General features: G+C 43.0%; 2 protein-coding genes across 4 annotated transcripts; one reads left to right on the top strand and one right to left on the bottom strand.

Moving 5' to 3' along the window:
• Positions 1 to 1,346: 1,346 nt before the first annotated feature.
• LOC124071018 lies at positions 1,347 to 8,524 on the top strand. Of its 2 annotated transcripts, XM_046411452.1 has the most exons (10): positions 1,347 to 1,734; positions 1,869 to 1,965; positions 2,812 to 2,949; positions 3,877 to 4,211; positions 4,323 to 4,433; positions 4,522 to 4,644; positions 5,192 to 5,549; positions 5,935 to 5,994; positions 6,126 to 6,460; positions 6,644 to 8,524. In XM_046411452.1, exons 4-10 carry the CDS (start codon positions 3,879 to 3,881, stop codon positions 8,222 to 8,224), a joined length of 2,901 nt encoding a protein of 966 aa, XP_046267408.1. In that variant the 5' UTR covers positions 1,347 to 1,734; positions 1,869 to 1,965; positions 2,812 to 2,949; positions 3,877 to 3,878; the 3' UTR covers positions 8,225 to 8,524. The 2 variants fall into 2 exon arrangements, with proteins under 2 accessions (XP_046267408.1, XP_046267398.1); XM_046411442.1 differs by having other exon boundaries at positions 1,347 to 1,957.
• A 3,330-nt stretch (positions 8,525 to 11,854) lies between these two features.
• Positions 11,855 to 18,346, bottom strand: lyl1 (LYL1 basic helix-loop-helix family member). 2 transcript variants are annotated; one of them, XM_046411466.1, is made up of 5 exons: positions 18,070 to 18,346; positions 17,702 to 17,970; positions 15,244 to 16,771; positions 13,790 to 13,887; positions 11,855 to 13,183 (listed from the first exon to the last, which is right to left on the bottom strand). In XM_046411466.1, the coding sequence occupies exons 3-5, from the start codon at positions 16,002 to 16,004 to the stop codon at positions 12,639 to 12,641; spliced, it is 1,404 nt and encodes a 467-aa protein (XP_046267422.1). In that variant the 5' UTR covers positions 16,005 to 16,771; positions 17,702 to 17,970; positions 18,070 to 18,346; the 3' UTR covers positions 11,855 to 12,638. The 2 variants fall into 2 exon arrangements, with proteins under 2 accessions (XP_046267422.1, XP_046267413.1); XM_046411457.1 differs by having other exon boundaries at positions 17,702 to 18,346.
• Between the last annotated feature and the right edge of the window lie 342 nt (positions 18,347 to 18,688).

Here is an 18,688-nt window from a genome sequence, read left to right on the forward strand (position 1 = left end):
CATCTCCTCCATCCACGGTTACTCCACCGGCGTTCAAGGCTCCATAGTACACCTGCTTGTAGATTTGAAAATAAAACTCAGTGATGTTGCAGTTACTTTACCTTCACACTTTATTCTTGCTTTTTCCTTTCTCTTTGTGTCCTTTGGCTCTGTATTCTTTTCATTGTCTCCCTTCTTTGTTTCTTCTCCTCTCTTCACTTTTCATTCTATCTATTCTTTCATTGTTTATGCCTGCTTGTCTCTTCTCTTTTTCCGTTGTTTCTTCTCTTTTCTCAAGTCAACCATTTTTCTGATTTTTTTTTTTTTTCCTCCTGTCCCCACCCTTACATACACCACCTTTCATTACTGAGACAGCATCATGCTAATTCTTTATTAAATGTCTGAATATTTTAACACTCAGAAAGACAATATTTTGCATAATTCATACCTTTACTTGTGATGTTATTACCTTTTCTGTTAACCTGCAGATCAGATAAGAGGATTTGTTTCTCATTTCATATCTGAGAAAAAAAAGATTCAGGGAAAAGTGTTGTGTACTTTGGTGTTTGACCATTAGATGAGCCTCCTGAACAGCTTCAGTGCCACTTCTCATAGCTTCAGCTTCTCCAAATCTGTGAAACTCATTTGGTATTTTGATGGTGGAGAATGAGAACCATAACTGTTCAGCTGGGTTAAGATTTTGTGACTTTGACTGAAAGCCTCAACATGTAATTTTGTCAAACCTGTATGGAAGCATCTAAATATATATCTTTGAGTTTCTTGGCTTTTTTAAATTATTATTTGTTACCTGTCTGTGGACAAGAAATATGAATAACACTACACATAATAGAATATCAATAACATCTCCATTCGCAAATATGAAAATGAGCACTATATCATTTTTCATTTTTATTTTTATGATTTATTGTTTTGATTAGGCAAGCTAAATCAACAATATGAATTAAAAATAACAGCTGCAGGTCTTCTGATAAGAACAGTTATCAGTGCTCCCTAACTGACAACAAACTTCACCAGTGCCTTCGGATTGGGTTGACATCTTATGCACCATCACAACATCACAGATCTTGTGCAAAACAAAAAATGCCACTTCTCACACTGAAGGCAGCAGTGGGCTAATGTTCTGTTCAGTAGCCTAATAAGCAATGAGAAATGTTGATAAATGTTGAAATTTTTGTTTGTTTTAAATAAAGGGCACAATAAAGAGTGTTGTTCAAGTGAATTTTGATTAGGCCTCTTCAATGTTGGATTGAAATGAAATAGAATATAGACATTTTTTATTTTGGCGTAATAATAATAATAATAATAATAATAGTAATAAATAGATAGATAATCGGCTGTGCCACTTGTTAGTGACCTCGGAGAACTTGTGGCCCAGCTCAAGCTCTTGGATTCAAAATGCGGCCCTGAAGGAAAACTAATTGAATAGCCCTGCTGTAGGCTGTTGGTTCGTGCTCTGAAAGATAAATCTTTTCCTCTAAAATGATAACACTTTTTTGTGATGTTTATTAAGTGGGTGCATCTACGGTGAAACATTGTTAAGTGATGGGTGTAGTAAAGTTCCTCTGTGTCAGTAACCGTCTCCTCTCCACACAGAGGCAGGTCTGGCTTCTCTGCGTCAGAAGGGGGAGCTGTTGCTTGAGCAGATGTGCAGCCAGCAGTCATGGTCTCTGGAGGATACCAGAAGTCCAGCCGGAGAACAGCAGGACAACGTCAAATTTTATTTCGATCATACTTGTACTAATAGAAAGAGCACTATCTGTACCTGATACTCATTTCACCTGAGTACTCAACTCACCGTACCTTCACCGTGTGCACTATGGAGAATTAAATTTGTTGATGCTGTTAAAATGGACTCCCCTTTTTCCCAGCTCCCAAGGAGGACCAGTGCAGATTAACAGCAGAGTGCAGTCCAAAACAAAGAAGATTTATTTTTCTTATTAATAATAAACCAACAAAGGTGTGAGGGTGAGCATGGCCCAAAATAACAAACAAAACAGTACTGAAATAACCTAAACTAGCTTTGCTTGCTCACAGATCGAACAAAAGAAAATACAACCAGCTTACCTAAAGTCCCTGACTAAAAAAAGGATAAAAACATTGCAAAAAAAAGGAGAAAAGGAGAATTAATGAAAAGGACTTCCCACCCCTACAGTTACTTAGACCGCTTGTTTGGTCAGGACTGTATTCAATATTTACAGAAAGGAGCAAGCTCTAAGCAATCTGTAGCAGCACACATCACTCATCAGTACAGCAGAGGTCAGTATTGGCAGAGTCAGGCTGGGAGTCAGCCTGCCAGCTGACACGGTCAGTGCCATTTTAAAAGAGGTACCATTAGTCTCCCTTCCAATCAGCAGTCACTTCCTGCAGTTCAGAAATAAGGCAAGAAAAACTCAACAGAAAAGAGAGAACCGCCTCTTTGCAGAAGGGATACCAAGAATACCTTAAAGAACTTTGCAGTACAAATTATGACTCAGGGTCATAACAATGCCCATCTGTAGGACCTTGTGAAGTTGTCAGATCTGGTCTGTGAGATGCCCTCATTCCTGATAAGAGAAGGCAGCTGTAGCATATCAGAATAGCATGTCAGGCGTGTTTAAATGGCTGTCAGCCTGCACGCCTGTAAAACCTGAGCTCATCCATGAGTTTTGACACTTAATGAGCGTGATTAAATAAGAGTAGAATGATTCACATGTTCCTCAGGATGCACCTCCTCCACCCCATCTCGGAATGCTTAGCAGCCTGCAGACAAAAGAAACCTGTTGTGCACGCAAAAATATATTCATCAGTGTGTTCATGTGTGCATGTGTTCAGAACTGGGAGTGGTGAGACTGGCAGCTCCCTGAACCTCGCCTGCAACAGGACATGTACTGAAGTTGTCTGACTGAGAAACAACAGAGCACACAGAGGAGGCAGTACATGAACATAGCTTCAACAACCTCAAACTGTTGAGTAAGTATGTTTTGTTTTTGTTTTAATTTTAGTAATATGTTTATAAAACTAAGGCGTTCATGTTATCTTAGTGTTATGGTGGGTGTAAATGAAGCAGTAAATTGTATCTAGTTAATGATCTTTCAGATTTCTTTGCCTTATTTCTATCTCTATGTAACAACAGCAGTGTAGGGTTTTCATGCCACCTGTGTGTATGTCTGAGAAAAAGGCTGTTTTATTTGAACTGTGAGAAGACAGTAGACTGCACTCTGTCATCTGGTTATACGCATTACTTAAAGGACTGTGCTGATGCAAAGTTAACATTTCACCACTGCTAAAAGTCTGCAGTGTTAGCATGCTATTGCTCTTTAGTGTGGTGCAGTATGTTCAGTTGTTGCATTTGAAGCGTTTTGTGTGTGTGTATGCATATCAGTATGAATTAAGTTCAAATAGAATGTGGTCGGACAGGACCGGCGAGATGTGGCGCACCCTCAGGGCACCCTGAGAAAAAAAGGGATGCGGTTACAAAGGGAGGAAGAATTCCAGTAAAAAGAAAGTTGCATTTAAGAGCATAGCTGTTACTAGTTCTCTCAGTTCTCGTTCACTCAAGGTGACGGGATGGAGTTAATATTTAGAAAATGAAATTCTCAAATTCTCTTTTGATTCTCAAAGGAAATTAAATAATCAAACTGTTCTTTTGCCTGTTGGACATACAGTCAGAGGATTGAGGCAATCATACACATGTCACATAAGAAGCAGACAAGACTTACGTTACAACCTTCATGCTTACGTTACATTACATGAATTAACTAACTAAACTTGTAGTCCAACCTCAGTTTTAAATGCAAGTGGTTTCATTTTAATTTCAGTCTATTGACAAACGTTAGGGTAAACCCATAAATATGAACACACTCTCACAACACACCTTTGTTTTTGTTTGCTGTCCAGCTATGAGTGAACGCTTTAGAGAAAGCTACTCCGGGTCCTCGCCCCCACAGCTCAGACTTGTTCTTTTGGGAAACATTGGCTGTGGAAAGACTTCATCAGCAGACACCATACTGGGCCAGCTGTCCCCTGTCTCCCCCAGTGCTTCCAGGAGCTGTCAGCTGCGACAGGGCACCTGTAATGGCAGGAATGTCACTCTGGTGGAGGCACCGAGATGGTACTGGACTGGTGGGAAGATGGAGGACAGCGTCAGGAAGGAGACGGAGCGAGCGATGAGGCTAGTAGCACCGGGCCCACATGCTCTTTTGCTGCTGGTGCCTGTTAACCAGTTCACAGAGGTTGGTTGTGACCCCACTTGTGTTTTCAAATTGTTTCTCATTATTGATGTCAATTATTAATTTTAAAAGTAAAAGCTTTGATTTGCGCTTCTCTCATTCCCAATGCATTAGATGGAGGGTCGGGTACCTGCAGAGCTGAAGGAGGTGTTTGGGGAGGAGGCACTGGATCACGCCCTGGTCTTGCTGACCTGTGGGGACTACTTGATGGGAAGAAAAGTGGAGGTATGAGTATCCAGTCTGTACTCATCAGCTTCTGTTTGTAAGAGCAGCAGAGATGCAGTCCATAACAAATCTGAATTGTTTTCCACAGGAATACCTGCAGACAGAACACCCAGGCCTGAGGCAGATGATTGAGCACTGTGGAGGGAGGTACCATGTCATAAATAACCGTCAGCGGCAGAACAGAGACCAGGTCCATGAGCTTCTGGAGAAGGTAAGAAGTTAAATTAACAAAAAAATGAACAAAAAAGCCCCAAGAGCAGAGGCTGCACACACATTCTGCAATATGTATTGTAAACAGCTTCTTTGTTTTCACATTATTTAGTCACAATAATCACAATCACGTTATTGGTCTCACCTCACAGTTTAGTCAACTTTGATGAGTACAAAAAATATTTTGCTGTTGTGCAACAGCTCTTTGTTTTAACTGTGTTGTGTTTTGTAATATTTTTTCCTTAGCAACTCACTCCCTGTTAGGCACAATCACACCCAGTCATAATCAGGTCCAGTTTGGGTATTAACGATCAGGCTGATGACATATAACCCCGACAGCCATGGAATTAATACCACAGTGGAGATGAACAGCAGGAATTTCTGTGAATGCTGGAACCCTTCACATCAATTCATTACACTGCATTCACACCACAGTTTATTTAGAAATTGCCTCTCTAGTTATGAAATATCACACTGTAATCGTAAATGTGAGCATTTGGGGCATTCCTGAAATGTTTTTTTTAAAAATGCATTTATTTATGCAACAGGTGGACCACATGGTGAGGAAACATGGGGTTTATTATATGAAAACAGCCGAGGAGAGAGAGCTGGAGAAACGAGTGAAAGACAGAAAGCGAGAACTTATGGAAAATTACAGAGCTCAAAAGGAGGAGAGAAAAGAGATGATCGCTTCAAAGCACATCCCAAACACAGAAACACAGAGGAGCAGTGATGGAGGAGAGGAGTACAGCACCACTTTGGAGAGGAGGAGAAGAGAAGAGACAGATGTGGTGGAGGGAAGAGTCGGTGTGAGCGAAGTGTCAAATGGACTTCATTCACCTCCAGCACCAGAGCCTCATGATGTCAGGCAAGAGAAGAGGACACCCAGTTTCAGACTAAATGCAGGTAAAAGCCATTGGAATTAGGTTCTGGGGGGGTTAGCTGTGGCCTAGACGTTGGAGAAATGGCTTGTGACCGGAAGGTCGCTGGTTCGATTCCCCCCTGGAGTGACAGGTGTGGTGGAGTGATTAATCAGTCCTCCCCGATGTACCCTTGAGCAAGGCACTTAACCCCCCAGTTTGCTCCCTGGGCGCCTGAAATGGCAGCCCACTGCTCCTGTATGTTTCACTGCATGTTGCATGTGTGTGCTCAATCAGTGATGGGTTAAATACAGAGAAGAATTTCGATATATGTAAAAATATACTGACGATAAAGGTTTGAAGTTTGAATTCGAAAAACGAATGTGAGCTGAAAATGAACAGTTTTCATATGTCCTGTTTTTGCTCTGTAGATGGAGCCATACTCTCACAAATGTCTGAGGAGAAATCATCTCCAAAAGTGATCAGCATGTGTAAGTCAGAGGACCTCACTGACTCATGTTAGGTCACAGTTCACTTCTATGATGTTTTATGTTGAGAATGAATTGTCATTTTTTCTTTTCCATACTATACATATCTCCATATTTCACCTCAATCTTCTCAGTTCACCATAGAATCAACAGCTTTGAAAATCGATCCCCTGAGCCATCTCCGACCTCCACTTCTCATTCGCCCGTCTTCTCCTCCTCACCCCCCCACTCTCCAAACCTTGCCTCCTCTCCCACCTCCACCTCCTCATTCCCCTCATCCGCCTCATCCTCCTCATCCCCCTCATCCTCTCCGGAGCTACGCCTGGTGCTGCTTGGGCGATCTGGAGCTGGGAAGAGTGCAGCTGGCAACGCCATACTGGGACGGGAGGAGTTTGAGTCACGGCCAGAAAGCCTCACAGCGATCACTAAGGAGTGTGAGAAAAAGAAAGGCCTGACTGAAGGAAGACAGGTAAGTTATTAAAATCTTAATTGCTTTCATGTTTTCATTCATGCATGTGCCTTTACTAAAACCGCCAAATAGCTAATCTTTGACACTCTCTTCTTGTTTTGTGTCATGAAACAATGCAAACTGGCTGATTTCCCATGAAGCAACTCTTTATATTGCTGTAAGTGTCTCCTCTCTCACCTGCAGGTGGCAGTGGTGGACACCCCAGACTGGTTTAATTCAGAGCAAACTCCAGATGAAGTGCGAGCTCAGATCTCCACCTGTGTTACTTTGTCCAGTCCTGGTCCTCATGCCTTCCTCCTGTGTGTGCCATTAGACCAGCCAGCAAAGACAGAGCTGCAGGCTCTCGGAGCGCTTGAGTCTGTTTTTGGCCCAGAGGCAGTCCAGAAACACACTCTGGTCCTCTTTACTTATGCAGATAGACTGAAGGAGAGCGGGAAGGCTGTAAACGACAGCGTGGAGGCATACATTGCTGGTCAGCGAGGAGATTTGTTAAAGCTTGTGGAGAAATGTGGGGACAGGTTTCATGTGATGGAGACGGAAGGAGGTTGGAGGAAGAAGAAGAATGTGGCAGAGCTTCTAGAGAAGGTGGAGCGGACAGTGAAGGAGGCTGGAGGACAGTGTTACTCTTGTCCTGCTTTTCAAGAGGCGGAGAACAGAGTGAGGCAGAGACAGGTGGAGATAGCAAGGGAGAGAAAGGGAACAAAACTAGAGAAAGAAAGACAAGGAGATGTTAGTCAGCCCAGCTCTGAGAGGAGGGTACTTTATCCCTACATGCAGACTGTGGCTGAGGCAGAAGAGGAAGTGAGAGAGGATGAGATTGAGAAAACAAGGGATGAGGCAGAGATGAGTGTAAGAACTGTGAATATCGAGAGCCTTCCTCCTGTTACGCTATCCACCATGTCTCCTTCACTCCTCCGTTCCATAATGGAGAAAATGGAGTCTAGTGCAAAGAATTTACCCAAGCTGCTGGCAGACAGCTCTGTGTGGGTCGGCGAGGGAGCAAAGAAGGTGAAAAGTAGTCCGGTGTGGGGGACAGTCAGTGGTGGAGCGCAAAATGTCCAGAAGATGGTGGTTGATAGTTCTGTGTGGGGGAAGGTGGGAGCTAGTGCCGGACATGTGTCCAAGCTAGTAGGGGATAGAGTTCCCAAGGTAGTGGTGGATGGTTCTGCATGGGTGGGATCTGGGGCAAAGGCAGCGGCAGCGAGTCCCGTGTGGGAAAAAGTTGGTTCAGGGGCCAAACTAATGGCGGACAGCTCAGTGCGTGTCGGAGCCGGGATTGGAACCGGGGCAAAGAATTTGGCGCAGAGTCCTGTGTGGGGGAAAGTAGGATCTGGGGCCAAGACTGGAGCTAAACTGGTGGCTGAAAGCTCCGTGCGAGTTGGAGCTGGAATTGGTGCCGGTGCGAAGAAGGTGGCACAGAGTCCAGTCTGGGGGAAGGTGGGCTCTGGGGCCAAAGCAGGGGCCAAAATGGTGACTGAGAGCTCAGTATGGGAGAAAATTGGGACTACTGCTAAACAGGTGCCCATGGTAGTCATATTGGGTGCATTGCTGGGTCTGGTACTTGGCGTGTTTTTGGGGGGGGTAATTGGCGGAGCTGTTGGGGCAGCTGCTGGATCTGCTGTAAGTGAAGTGGGCAGACGAAAATTCCGCAACAAATCCATGTTAGAAAGGACAGATGAATCTGCAAAAAATTTGGAAGCAACAGTGAATGATAGCGTGGACTCTCTGATAAAACAAGGAGAGAAGGTGCTGAAAACTGAATGATGGGCTGAATGTATATAAAATTTATAACAAATGTAATTCCTTTTGGATTAGTACTGTGTATAGTGTGAAAACTGTGGTCAGTTTATTTTCCTTTTCATGTTGACAGTTTCATTCTTTTAAGGCTTTCTTCCATTCATTTGTTTTTGTTTCTTTCTTTTTGCATTCATTCATATGAATGATGATAAACTGATCTAAATCAAGCTAAATTAATTTGTTAGGACAAATATTCAAGTGTTTGTCTTCTATACTGTGTGAAAGGTGTCAACTTCTGTATGAAAATAAAGACGAAATTAATTTTTCCACCAGTTGCCTTACTTCTCTTTGGGTGCTGCCACCTTCTGGCCAGTCAAGGTAGCAACCCCTGAAATAGGCAATGATCAAGTCATGCAACTGCTGAATTAGAGTACTGGCACCTTTTTAGTCCAGTTCAGGCACTGATTAAAAAAATGCAAACTAAAGCTACTTCAGGACCAGCATGTCCACTCCTCATGTGAGATGTGCAGGTGTAGTATGTAAACGAGTGGTTAAATGGAGCTAGTGGTACTTCTGTGTGAAAATGGGTGGGACTCTGGTGGCAGCAGGGGCACAGCGAAGGGGTGGAGGCAAGGACATTATCTCTAAGTTCCAGGCTGGCCAGAATTACCCTTCTTGGCCTCCTGTATCAGAGGATGGAGGGAAGGTTAACACCCCAGCTAAAAGGTTTAATTTTCTTGACCTACTGTATGCCATTGCAATATTAAATAAAATATTTCAGCGGGGCAGTTTTCAATATTTAAGCGGTGATAGTTGAATTTAAGTAAATTCATCCCAGTCAGGGGAAGACATAAGAGTATTGGTTTAAGATGGACTGGGAAAACAGGATTCAATTAAAAAAAAATGAGAAAGAGTTTCAAGAGTTAATATTTCTGGACTCAAATGCTCAAAAGTGGGGATCTAAAAATAACCCTGCCAAGTTTGAAGGTGTGAACGGAATTTAGAGCAAAGTTTAGAGGTGGCACAATTACACATAAAGTTAATGCCAAGATGTTAGTGGATACAAACAGTTGGATTCACATTTGGAAAAGCACAGACATAAAAATAAAAAGGAATGATGGCTGAATTCCATTTAGCTGCTTCAGTTTCAGGGTCCATGTGATGTTCATGCTGGTTCACTGTCTCTCTGTCATGGCTCACTGGGACACTTGAATGGGACAAAGCAATCATTAAGGTAGCTATAATCTATTTCTAGAAATCATGTATCAAATGTCAATGACAATGTGAAAGGCAGACAAACTGAGAGTTATCACGTGAATCTGCAGCTGTACGGCAAGATTCAGTCCATTGCTTAGCTGCTCCCATATGATCATTTTCAACCACAGCAGGCACTACCTGCTCAGCACCAAACGGCAGACAGGCGCAGTCAGCAACATAGCAAAATATTTGGCAGCTAAAGAGTTTCATGTTTCTCTCAGGAGTTGGTCGAAACCAAAAATAGGGGTAAGAGAGAGTGAATGTTAGTTTTACATTCATCAGGTGCCCAAAATGTATAACTTCAAATGAATTATAATGTTATTCCATCACTGCTGGGTGTAAAAGCAAAAAAAACAAAAACAAAAAAATACCCAACTGTTTGCTTAAATATTCACCATATCAGACTCCGTAAATCTCCAGCAGTCAAATGATAAAACGTGGCAATAATTTCAATTTGAACACTTCCTAGCAGACATTTTTCTCTGGAGACATTTTGAAACATCACCGCTGGAGAAGCACAAATGAAACAGATGTGGTTAACGATGGCTCAGTTCCATTAAATGTCCCAGTAAGCAACACCAGTTAGCCAGTACGCACAACACCAGGAACCATCTTATCTAAATGGGATGCATTTGCTTTAATATGATACAGCACACCTGGGTTTTTCCTGCGAGTACAAGCTAAATGTCTGCTGTGTGAACAGTTTTATCCTCTAACACATCACACCGTGACATCATGAGGCCTTCTGTAAGAGAGTGTCCTGCAATAACATCTGCAACACAGAAAATCACTTGTGTTGCTGGCAAAAACGTTAGCGTGTATAGTTTCAGGATGCTGCAGTACCCGTTTAATTTGTGTGACCCCTGCCTCAATCTGTAATCCTCTCTGTGGTTTCAGAGCACAGCAGAGAAGGAGCCGAACAGCCTGGCACAGCAGAGCAGGCAGAGGCAGCCGTGGCAGCGTTGTGAAAGCACCTCTTCCTGTTGTGTGGCCCCGAAACCGGGTGTGTAGGGCTTCCCAGAGCATCCTAGTGGCTGCATTTGTATTCTGTTTTTCCCCTTTCCCTTTGCTCCATGCAGCAGTTGCCACCTCACATGTCCAAACACCCATCAAACACCCATCAAACACACACACACTGCCACCACCCCTCCTCCAGGAAACTCGTTGGCTGTCAATGAGACAGCACTAACTGTAGGCGTTTCCTGGCCACTTGATAGAGCAAAACACACGGGCAGAGAGACAGCAGCAGCCCTGCACAGATGCAGCTTACCCCCAGACTTCTCCCTTATACAACAGCCCCACGCACCACCACCTCTACCACCGCCACCACCAGGCTGAATCCCATCTCTGACCACATTCCCACATCCACCCGACCTTCCTGACACCCAACCGCACACCTACAAATGTTGCATAAATCTTTTGCAAGGTACAACAACTTGATTGCTTGCACGCACACGTTGTATGCACAAACACGCAAAACATCTAGTGGTGCAGGGTAACTAAAAACATTTACTCAAGTACTAAGTGTCTTTTACATGAGTATTTCCATTTTATACTTCTGTATATTTCTACTACACTACATTTTGGAAGCAAACGTTGTAGCCTACTTTTTACTCCACTACATTTATTTGACAACATATGATGTATATATCATTATAGATTCCACTATCTAGTAGAATATATGTATATATTGGTAACAGTTGTTAGTTGTTAGCTTTAAATGCAGGACTTTTGCTTGTATAACAGAGTATTTTTACGCATGTGGGGCTGGGTATTGCTACTTTTACTTTAGTACAAGGTATGAGTACATTTTCCACCGCTGAAAACAAATATCACACACGTATATCTCCTACCTGAATTTGCTACTTGGGAAAAATCAAACACTTCACAACAACAAACAACAACAGTTTTTTCTTTGTTTTTCCAGCGCTGAGATTGTCAAAGTCATGTCAGTGAACATACATGTTGTTACGCTGGGCTTCAGGGTGGCACATCACTCACTATTTTTACTTTTTTGAACTGGTGTTGTTTATAGCTCTATTGTTTAAAGTGCCATTATGAATCTGTCATTCTGGTGAACAGAATAAACAAACCACATGGAGGCCCATACTCTAAAATATGCGGTGCTGAGTTGTGTTGATCTGTGATGGACACAAGACTTATCTACATATTATAGTTCAAAATAAACGTTTACATTTCATTTGGTTCTTTCATAACCCCACAGCACTGGATTTATACATGTAACCTCTGATGTTTGTGAGCTATGCAGCACTGAGATGAACACTCTGAGGATACAACAATGTTCCCTAAACATTTGGCAAACATGGCAGAACATTTGTACGTGTTGAGAAATTGTGCTGACAAAGAGCAGTCTTTGGAGCGCAATAAGAGGATGTCAAATAAGGAACAGCAAACTAAAACATGCTTTATTTCTGTCTGGTACAAGTGTGTCACAATGTCAGGGTGGGATCATCAACCCTGCTTCTCTGACAATGAGAACAGCAGGAACATTAAAAACTGCAGTTTCAGTCTACGAATGAATGGCATGTATGTGGCACTTTAGGTCACCATAACTTTGCTGGAACAATGCTGCTCGTTTACATGTAAATTTCACAAAATGTTTTTTTAATGTTTTTAAGTCTCTTGTGAGAGAATTAACATTTTATGGGTCTACTGAGGCAGGATTCTAGGATCCTGAATTTCTTGACTAAAAATCTAAACATTTTTGCTATTAATCCAAAGAAATTAACATTTAGCTGCTACAGAAATCCAGCCTGAGATGATAATCTAATTAGATTTCCAGGATCCTGTTTTGCACAATTCATCCATGTTGTGGATCCATACTGTCTAACACTGAAGTGTAATGTTTGACATTGTGACTTTATTTGGATATGTCATGTGCAAGTCTGTTTGATTTGATGTTTCTTGTGTCTGGACTTAACAGATTACAGCTCAGGATTTTTCTGAAACACACACACACAGCTTCACCCTCAATGGTTGCACATGATTGGAAAAAAAACACAGCAACAGTCAAAAGTCGAAAGTATCACAAAAATTCATCTTTTACGTATTCATTCTGCTTTTGGTGCCTTGTGGTGATTGTGTCTCCTGTCCTGTTCTGTCCGTCAGAGCGACATTTAAACTCCCTGTAGCAGCACATCTCTTTGTTTGCTGTCTTTTGATGTCACCGCTCATCATTTGTGGCTGCCACCATCCTTATCTGACCCTTAACCTTTCCCAGAATGCCGTGGGTCACCAAAGAGGTCTTTGCCCCAAAGCTCTCCTCACTGTCCGTGTCACCATAACAGCTGGACGTTGCTGGGGAGTTAGCCAGAGCAATGACTGAGTCGGTTGAGTCTCTGTCTCTGTGGACCGTCGCCAAGACGGGATGGGCTGAGGTCGGTGGGGAGGAGTGGGCTGGAGGAGGAGTGTTGCACTGAAAAAGAGGGTTCAGTTTGTCACTGTCCAACCCGGTTGTCGTGCTGTCGTCCTCAGGCTCATCGTCAGCTGAGTCCCTGCTCTTGTCCTGTGCCTGGTCGTTGAGCAGAGTGACCAAGAAGTTGATGTACTTCACAGCCAGACGCAGGATTTCATTTTTGCTGAGCTTTTTGTCAGGTGGGTGCGTGGGAATGAGTTTTCTCAGCTCAGAGAAAGCCCCGTTCACATTCTGCTGCCGCCAGCGCTCGCGACTGTTGGTGAAGACACGGCGAGCGATTTTCTGGGGAGGGCCTATTGGACACACATAAACTCTGTTTAAGTGTGCAGGTTATTAAAGCATATAAGAGGATGTTTATTTATATTCTTCTAAAGACGAATCCCGCATCAAACAAAAACCAACAGCAAAATTATCCTGAAAGTATTGTGTGTATATCTTATCCCTCAATTAAAACGGTTGGGACTTGTTCACTCGTTTTGGTGAATGTGGGCACTTCAGATTATTTTCAATAAATGTTCAGTAGAGCATCAAATGTGTTTTAATCTACTGCTGAAAATTGTCCCCAAAATATGGCAGCAATTGGGGTTTGACTTGTGTTTGAGTAACATTTTCTGCACTGCTCAGCTTTATAGGGAAGTATTTAACCTTTACTTAAAAAAAAAAAAAAAATGTAATTATGAGTCTTTTTTTTAAACATGTAAAAATAATCCTCCGCTCTTGCAGACAGAGTAAGGAAGTAGTAAAGTACTGAGAGAGACGGACCGACACGTCACAGACTTGCTGACAAAAAGAAACATGTAGAATATGGGTGAACTTATTCTTTGAATGCTTTCAATACTTATCATCATTTCACATACAATAACTGTGGCCATGCCACAACTGATTGCACAGAAACTCACATTCACTGATCTCCATCTCAAAGTGTGATGAGGGTCTTCTCTTGATCCGGCTGTTGTTCATTACGCCATAGTTTCCTCCAGAGGGACCCAGGTAGGAACTACAGATTAAAACATAGCAATGTGTGTGAAAATGTGACACTTATTTAGCTGCATTCAGGATCAGCTTATTCAACAACTGACAAACACAGCAGGTTGTTTCTGCACCTCTTCTCTTCAACAGTGAGAGTTCTTGGAGAGTGGATGGAACTCAAGAAGATGGTGGTGGAAGCCATTAGCTGAGGTGTGATTATATTGGTGGCATTGATTGAGTGTACATGCAGAGTTTTTGCCCACTCTCATTAAGTCTGGTTAGGAGCTGATTCTACCTCGCGGTGCGGTGGGGGGGCAGATCAATGCCTCCCGCTACAAACAGACCAGTGAGGAAACCTTATTCCCAGACCTCCATGACAGATGGTGAAACCATAGATGTAGTCACTGTGAAAAATAATATTCTATTTTTTACATAGTCGATGCTCCTCAGTTAAAGGGAGAAGCTATGTGGAAAATCCTTTTTGGAGTGGTAGGAGGTTGAATGGTAGGAGGGCTTTGATAATGGCTGCAAATGAATGCCTTTCTTCATGAGTTTAAGCTGCCAACGAACCCGAAAAGAACTTCATGAGTTCTGTTATGTCATTTTTTGTGGGTTCAATAACTAAATTTAGCTGCAATTGAAACTAGATGTATAGTTTTTTAAAAGTAATGTCTCTTCAGGTTTTTGGTAGTAAACTGCACACAAAGGAAACTCCATAATTCCATGCAACTCAGTAGTGAAACATTCAGATAAGTATATTTAGTGTAAGAAATGTGAGGTTGCTCCATAACAGCACACATCCTGCAGGCAATTCCGCATAATGGTGCAGTGTGGCAACCATTAATCATAATGGGAAGTCATGAATCCCAGCAGTTGAGGTTTCCCATGAAACAGAAACTTGCCATAGTTGCCAACGAAGTGGCATTGATCTTACTATTAACATCTTAGAAAAGCATATCACGATATTGTATAGTTTACGGTTTCACAGCTGTTTGCATGTCCGTCGAAAAAGAGGTGAATGAGAATGTGGCATTCATCTGTCTTTTGTTTGACATGATGTTCCACAGCTGCTTCTACAAACAAGATTGTTTACACAGTTTGCATTAATGTTATTGATGATATTGGATATTATTGTTAGTACTGTCTGCTAAAACTTTGAGGGGTTGGAACACCTAAAGAGTCATGAAATAAAAACATGGAGTAGCAAGATGATTAGAAAGACATAAAAACACAAAATTATATATATATATATATATATATATATATATATAATTTTGTTCAGTCCCAAAGTATTACTCAAAACACTGTGCTCAACAATCGTTGCAAGAACAAACTGACAAGACAAAAAGGTTAGAAACCAAGGTTTTTATGAGCCAAATCTCACCTGGTGAAGAAGGAGTGTGCTGGCAGGTACTGTTGAGGCAACAGGGGTCCTGGGGAGGGAGCTGAAGGCCCCCCAGAGCTTGCAGAAGTTCCAGAAGCTCCAGGACTTGCCACAGGCAAGCAGGACAGCTGACTGCGGCGAAGGTCTCCATGTGGCCCATGTAGGAGGTTGGGAATTGGATGGAGGGCAGTAAGAGGAGTATTGGTGAGCGGGAGAGGGGGTTTGCTGTGACCGAGGCTGATGACTGGAATGTGTGGAGGAAGAGGAGAGGATGATGAGGATAAAGGGAAGGACGCAGTGGAGGTGGGAGGTGGAAGAGGGCACGGGGAGGTCTTGGCTGATGCTGGGAGGAGAGGAGGTGGAGATGAAAGACTTGGAGACCCATTGGCAGAAGCAGCTGGGGCTGTGGTGGACACTGGTCCTCCTTGCCTCTCCTCCCCCTCCTCCTCTCCGCTGGTCTCCATGACAATGGGCTCAGCTGTATCTGCAGGGCGACTGGTTAACACTGCTGCTGTTGCAGTGGGAGACCGAATCAAGCCACCAGTGAGGACGTCCGTGTGTCCCTTGTGCCCTGTCTTGTTAGCAGGATGTGGGCTGCTGATAGCACTCAAGGATGCCTTGTTCTGGAGGGGACTGTGCTGCTCTACAGAAGCACAAGATGGGGAGTAGGCAGACGAGGAGGAGGAGGACGAGGAGGAGGAGGAGCGAGGTAGGTCGGGGGGTGAGGCAGGTGGGCCAGTGGGGTCCAGCTTCTCCATCATGGCAGTGAGGTCTCTGGGGGAGTCCCCGTCAGAGCCAAGCTCCTGTTCCTCTCAGCTGTCCTGTGTGAGAGGGTGTGTGTGTCTTGTCCCAGTGGTGTCTTTATATGTGTGTGAGGCTAACAAACACGTTCATGTGTACCTCCTGAAGATTGTCCTACAGTAGAGTCCTTTAAACCCCTCCTTAACAAGTGCACGTGTATCTTTCAATAGGCGACTAATAACCCTTCTATTTCCTCTTCCTTTGCTCTGCTTCGCTGCAGATTATGCAATATTTTTCTGCTCTACCTCACTAACAATTTTGATTTTCCTTTGGCCATCCAGAAATCCATCAGATGCTCTTATTGTCACCGGGGTCAGTTTGAGAGTCTTCTATCATTTCTGCCTCTGCTGCATCAAGGGTGTGAGTAAAACGCAAGCTTGTATTTATTCCCTCATTTCAAACCTTGTTACAGGAGGTGCCAATGAAACGTCTTCATGTCTGTGCGCTGCTGTCCTCGCAGTCTTTAACGCATGACTATTTCTGTGGTATCGTCTCTGCGGGCAGCATGGAGTCGGGGTAGTTGTTGTGGTCTGATTTGGCGCAGGGTTTTTTCACTGCACATCCTGAGCAACAGACTCCAGCTCTCTGAACGGGTCTCCAGTGACTGCTCTCATTGAATCTGTCCATCTATCTGTCTGTCTGTGTGTATTTTGAGGATGTGAGTCAAAATCCTTTTCAGCATTCAAGACGTCCCAGACCGCTGCAGACTGGATTCATATCAAAGAGTCTGTTGAACAAAAGAAAAAGAAAAAAATGTACTCAGGATGTATAGTTAATGGTTATTTAGTTAAAATAATAAGATAAAAAGATATACTGTAAGGTCAGAATTTTGTAAATAAGCACCACAAGAGCAGTTTAAAATGTGAATTTAATTCATGGAAATTTCCATGGCCATCTTGTACTACAACCCTGATTTGAAGTTGTAATTCTGCATATGAAGTGAACTCATTGTTAGACTCCGCTTCTTCAAGGCGGGAGATATTTGTTTTTATTCTGAGAAGGTGTAGCACTCGCATGATTTCTCAGGTTTTGCAATCGCAACTGTTCCTCTTTTGTCTTTTCTAGTGGTCATGACTTTATTTTGTGCAGTTCCCTCTTTCACAATGATGTACAGACGACTTTTGGAGGTTGTTTTTGAATCATGTAATTTTGCAGCAGTGTTGTATTTACTGTTATATAAGTGTCTCAGGGAGTGGACCCCTTCAACAAGCGATAGTTACAGAATATTTTTGCACACATTTTTTAGATGCCGATATGATGCCTCCACCACACCATATATTTTATGATGCTATAGATAATACAGCACTTGATTCTTAGTCAAGCCAGTTTTCTCCTGCATAATTACTACACAGTGAGGCTTTTAATAGTTTGTATCCCAAATAAAATATCATTGATAATTGTTATAAACCTTTTTGCTATGAATATTTAATTGAAATAGCCATGATGAAAATAATCTAATTTAATTTTAGATTTGTTCAGTATGTTTTTTCTCTCTCTCTGTTAAATCCAAGCAAAAGCTTTACATTATTGTTTCTGCAAAATGCTAAAGTCTATTGTACATATACCCCAGTCTGCAGCCACAGATGTTTTTTTATTTATTGTTGTTATCATTATTTAAAATTAAAGTTGGTAAATAAAACATTAAATAAGTACTCACAGATACATTATGACATCCAACGAGGCATGTCGCTCTGTCATGCAAAATCCGTCCGCTTTCAAGTGGTCTGTTAAGGCACATGGTGTATCTCCTCACTCTTGAACGTCCTCCTCCTCCTCCTCTTTCTCCTCCTCCTCCACGTCCTCCTCCTCCTCAGGTCGCTAACACTCCACTGCAGCCTGTCAGTGTCTGTCTGTCAATCTCTCACATCAGAACTGGAGCCAAACTGTCTGACACCACTCAAAACACCTCCAAACACTCATGTGAGTCTATTAAAAAATTAATCAAGAAAAAAAACGAAAACAAAAGTCTCAGTTCTTCACAAGGACATGAAGTCAGAACAAGACCAAAAGACGGTCCAAGCGTACTTATTTGTTGTTGTGAAGTTGCTCCTTTGAACGAAGACACACTCAAAGCATGGAGATGGACGGTGGGGGTTTCTTTCCGTATGTCACTCTCACCTCTCTCACCCCTCTCTCTCTCGTTCTCTCCTTCACTGTCCTGTCTATGCCGTCCTTCTCTCACTCTCTTCGCCAAGAAGACACAATGCTCCGGTTGGTTGCCAGACGGAGAGCTCTGGTACTGGCAAATGTGACTTGGAAGAGAGAGAGAAGGGGTTGAGGGAGAGAGAGGGAACCATGTTGCAAGGAGAGTTTTCCGCTCCCTGCTGGACAAGAGGATGTGCTAGTACAATATGGTGGCTGCTGATAAGAGCCTCAAAAGCTGCCTGTGGCCTGTAGATAAGGAACCCCTACCCCCCCCCCCCCCCCCCCCCCCCCCCACCACCACCACCACCACCACCACCACCAATACCTACACACACACACATATACAGTTTTCATAACACACGTGCACACACACACACACACACAAGCAGGCTCACGCCTATGAACATGTACGCACACACACATCACACTCTACTGGTCAGTGCCAGACTTTGAAGGTAGCTGGACTGTTCCCAAGAAAATATCAGCAACCACACTTATA

This window comes from Scatophagus argus, chromosome 2, assembly GCF_020382885.2.
Source record: "Scatophagus argus isolate fScaArg1 chromosome 2, fScaArg1.pri, whole genome shotgun sequence".
Lineage (NCBI taxonomy): Eukaryota > Metazoa > Chordata > Actinopteri > Scatophagidae > Scatophagus > Scatophagus argus.

Coding starts and splice junctions, on each gene's coding strand:
- lyl1 (XM_046411466.1), bottom strand. CDS start 16,004: ATGATGGAGAAGCTGGACCCCACTGGCCCACCTGCCTCACCCCCCGAC. Junction 13,888..15,243: donor GCACACTCCTTCTTCACCAG/GTGAGATTTGGC, acceptor TTTAATCTGTAG/TTCCTACCTGGGTCCCTCTG. Junction 13,184..13,789: donor TGAGATGGAGATCAGTGAAT/GTGAGTTTCTGT, acceptor TGTGTCCAATAG/GCCCTCCCCAGAAAATCGCT.
- LOC124071018 (XM_046411442.1), top strand. CDS start 3,879: ATGAGTGAACGCTTTAGAGAAAGCTACTCCGGGTCCTCGCCCCCACAG. Junction 4,645..5,191: donor TCCATGAGCTTCTGGAGAAG/GTAAGAAGTTAA, acceptor TTTATGCAACAG/GTGGACCACATGGTGAGGAA. Junction 5,995..6,125: donor TCCAAAAGTGATCAGCATGT/GTAAGTCAGAGG, acceptor CAATCTTCTCAG/TTCACCATAGAATCAACAGC.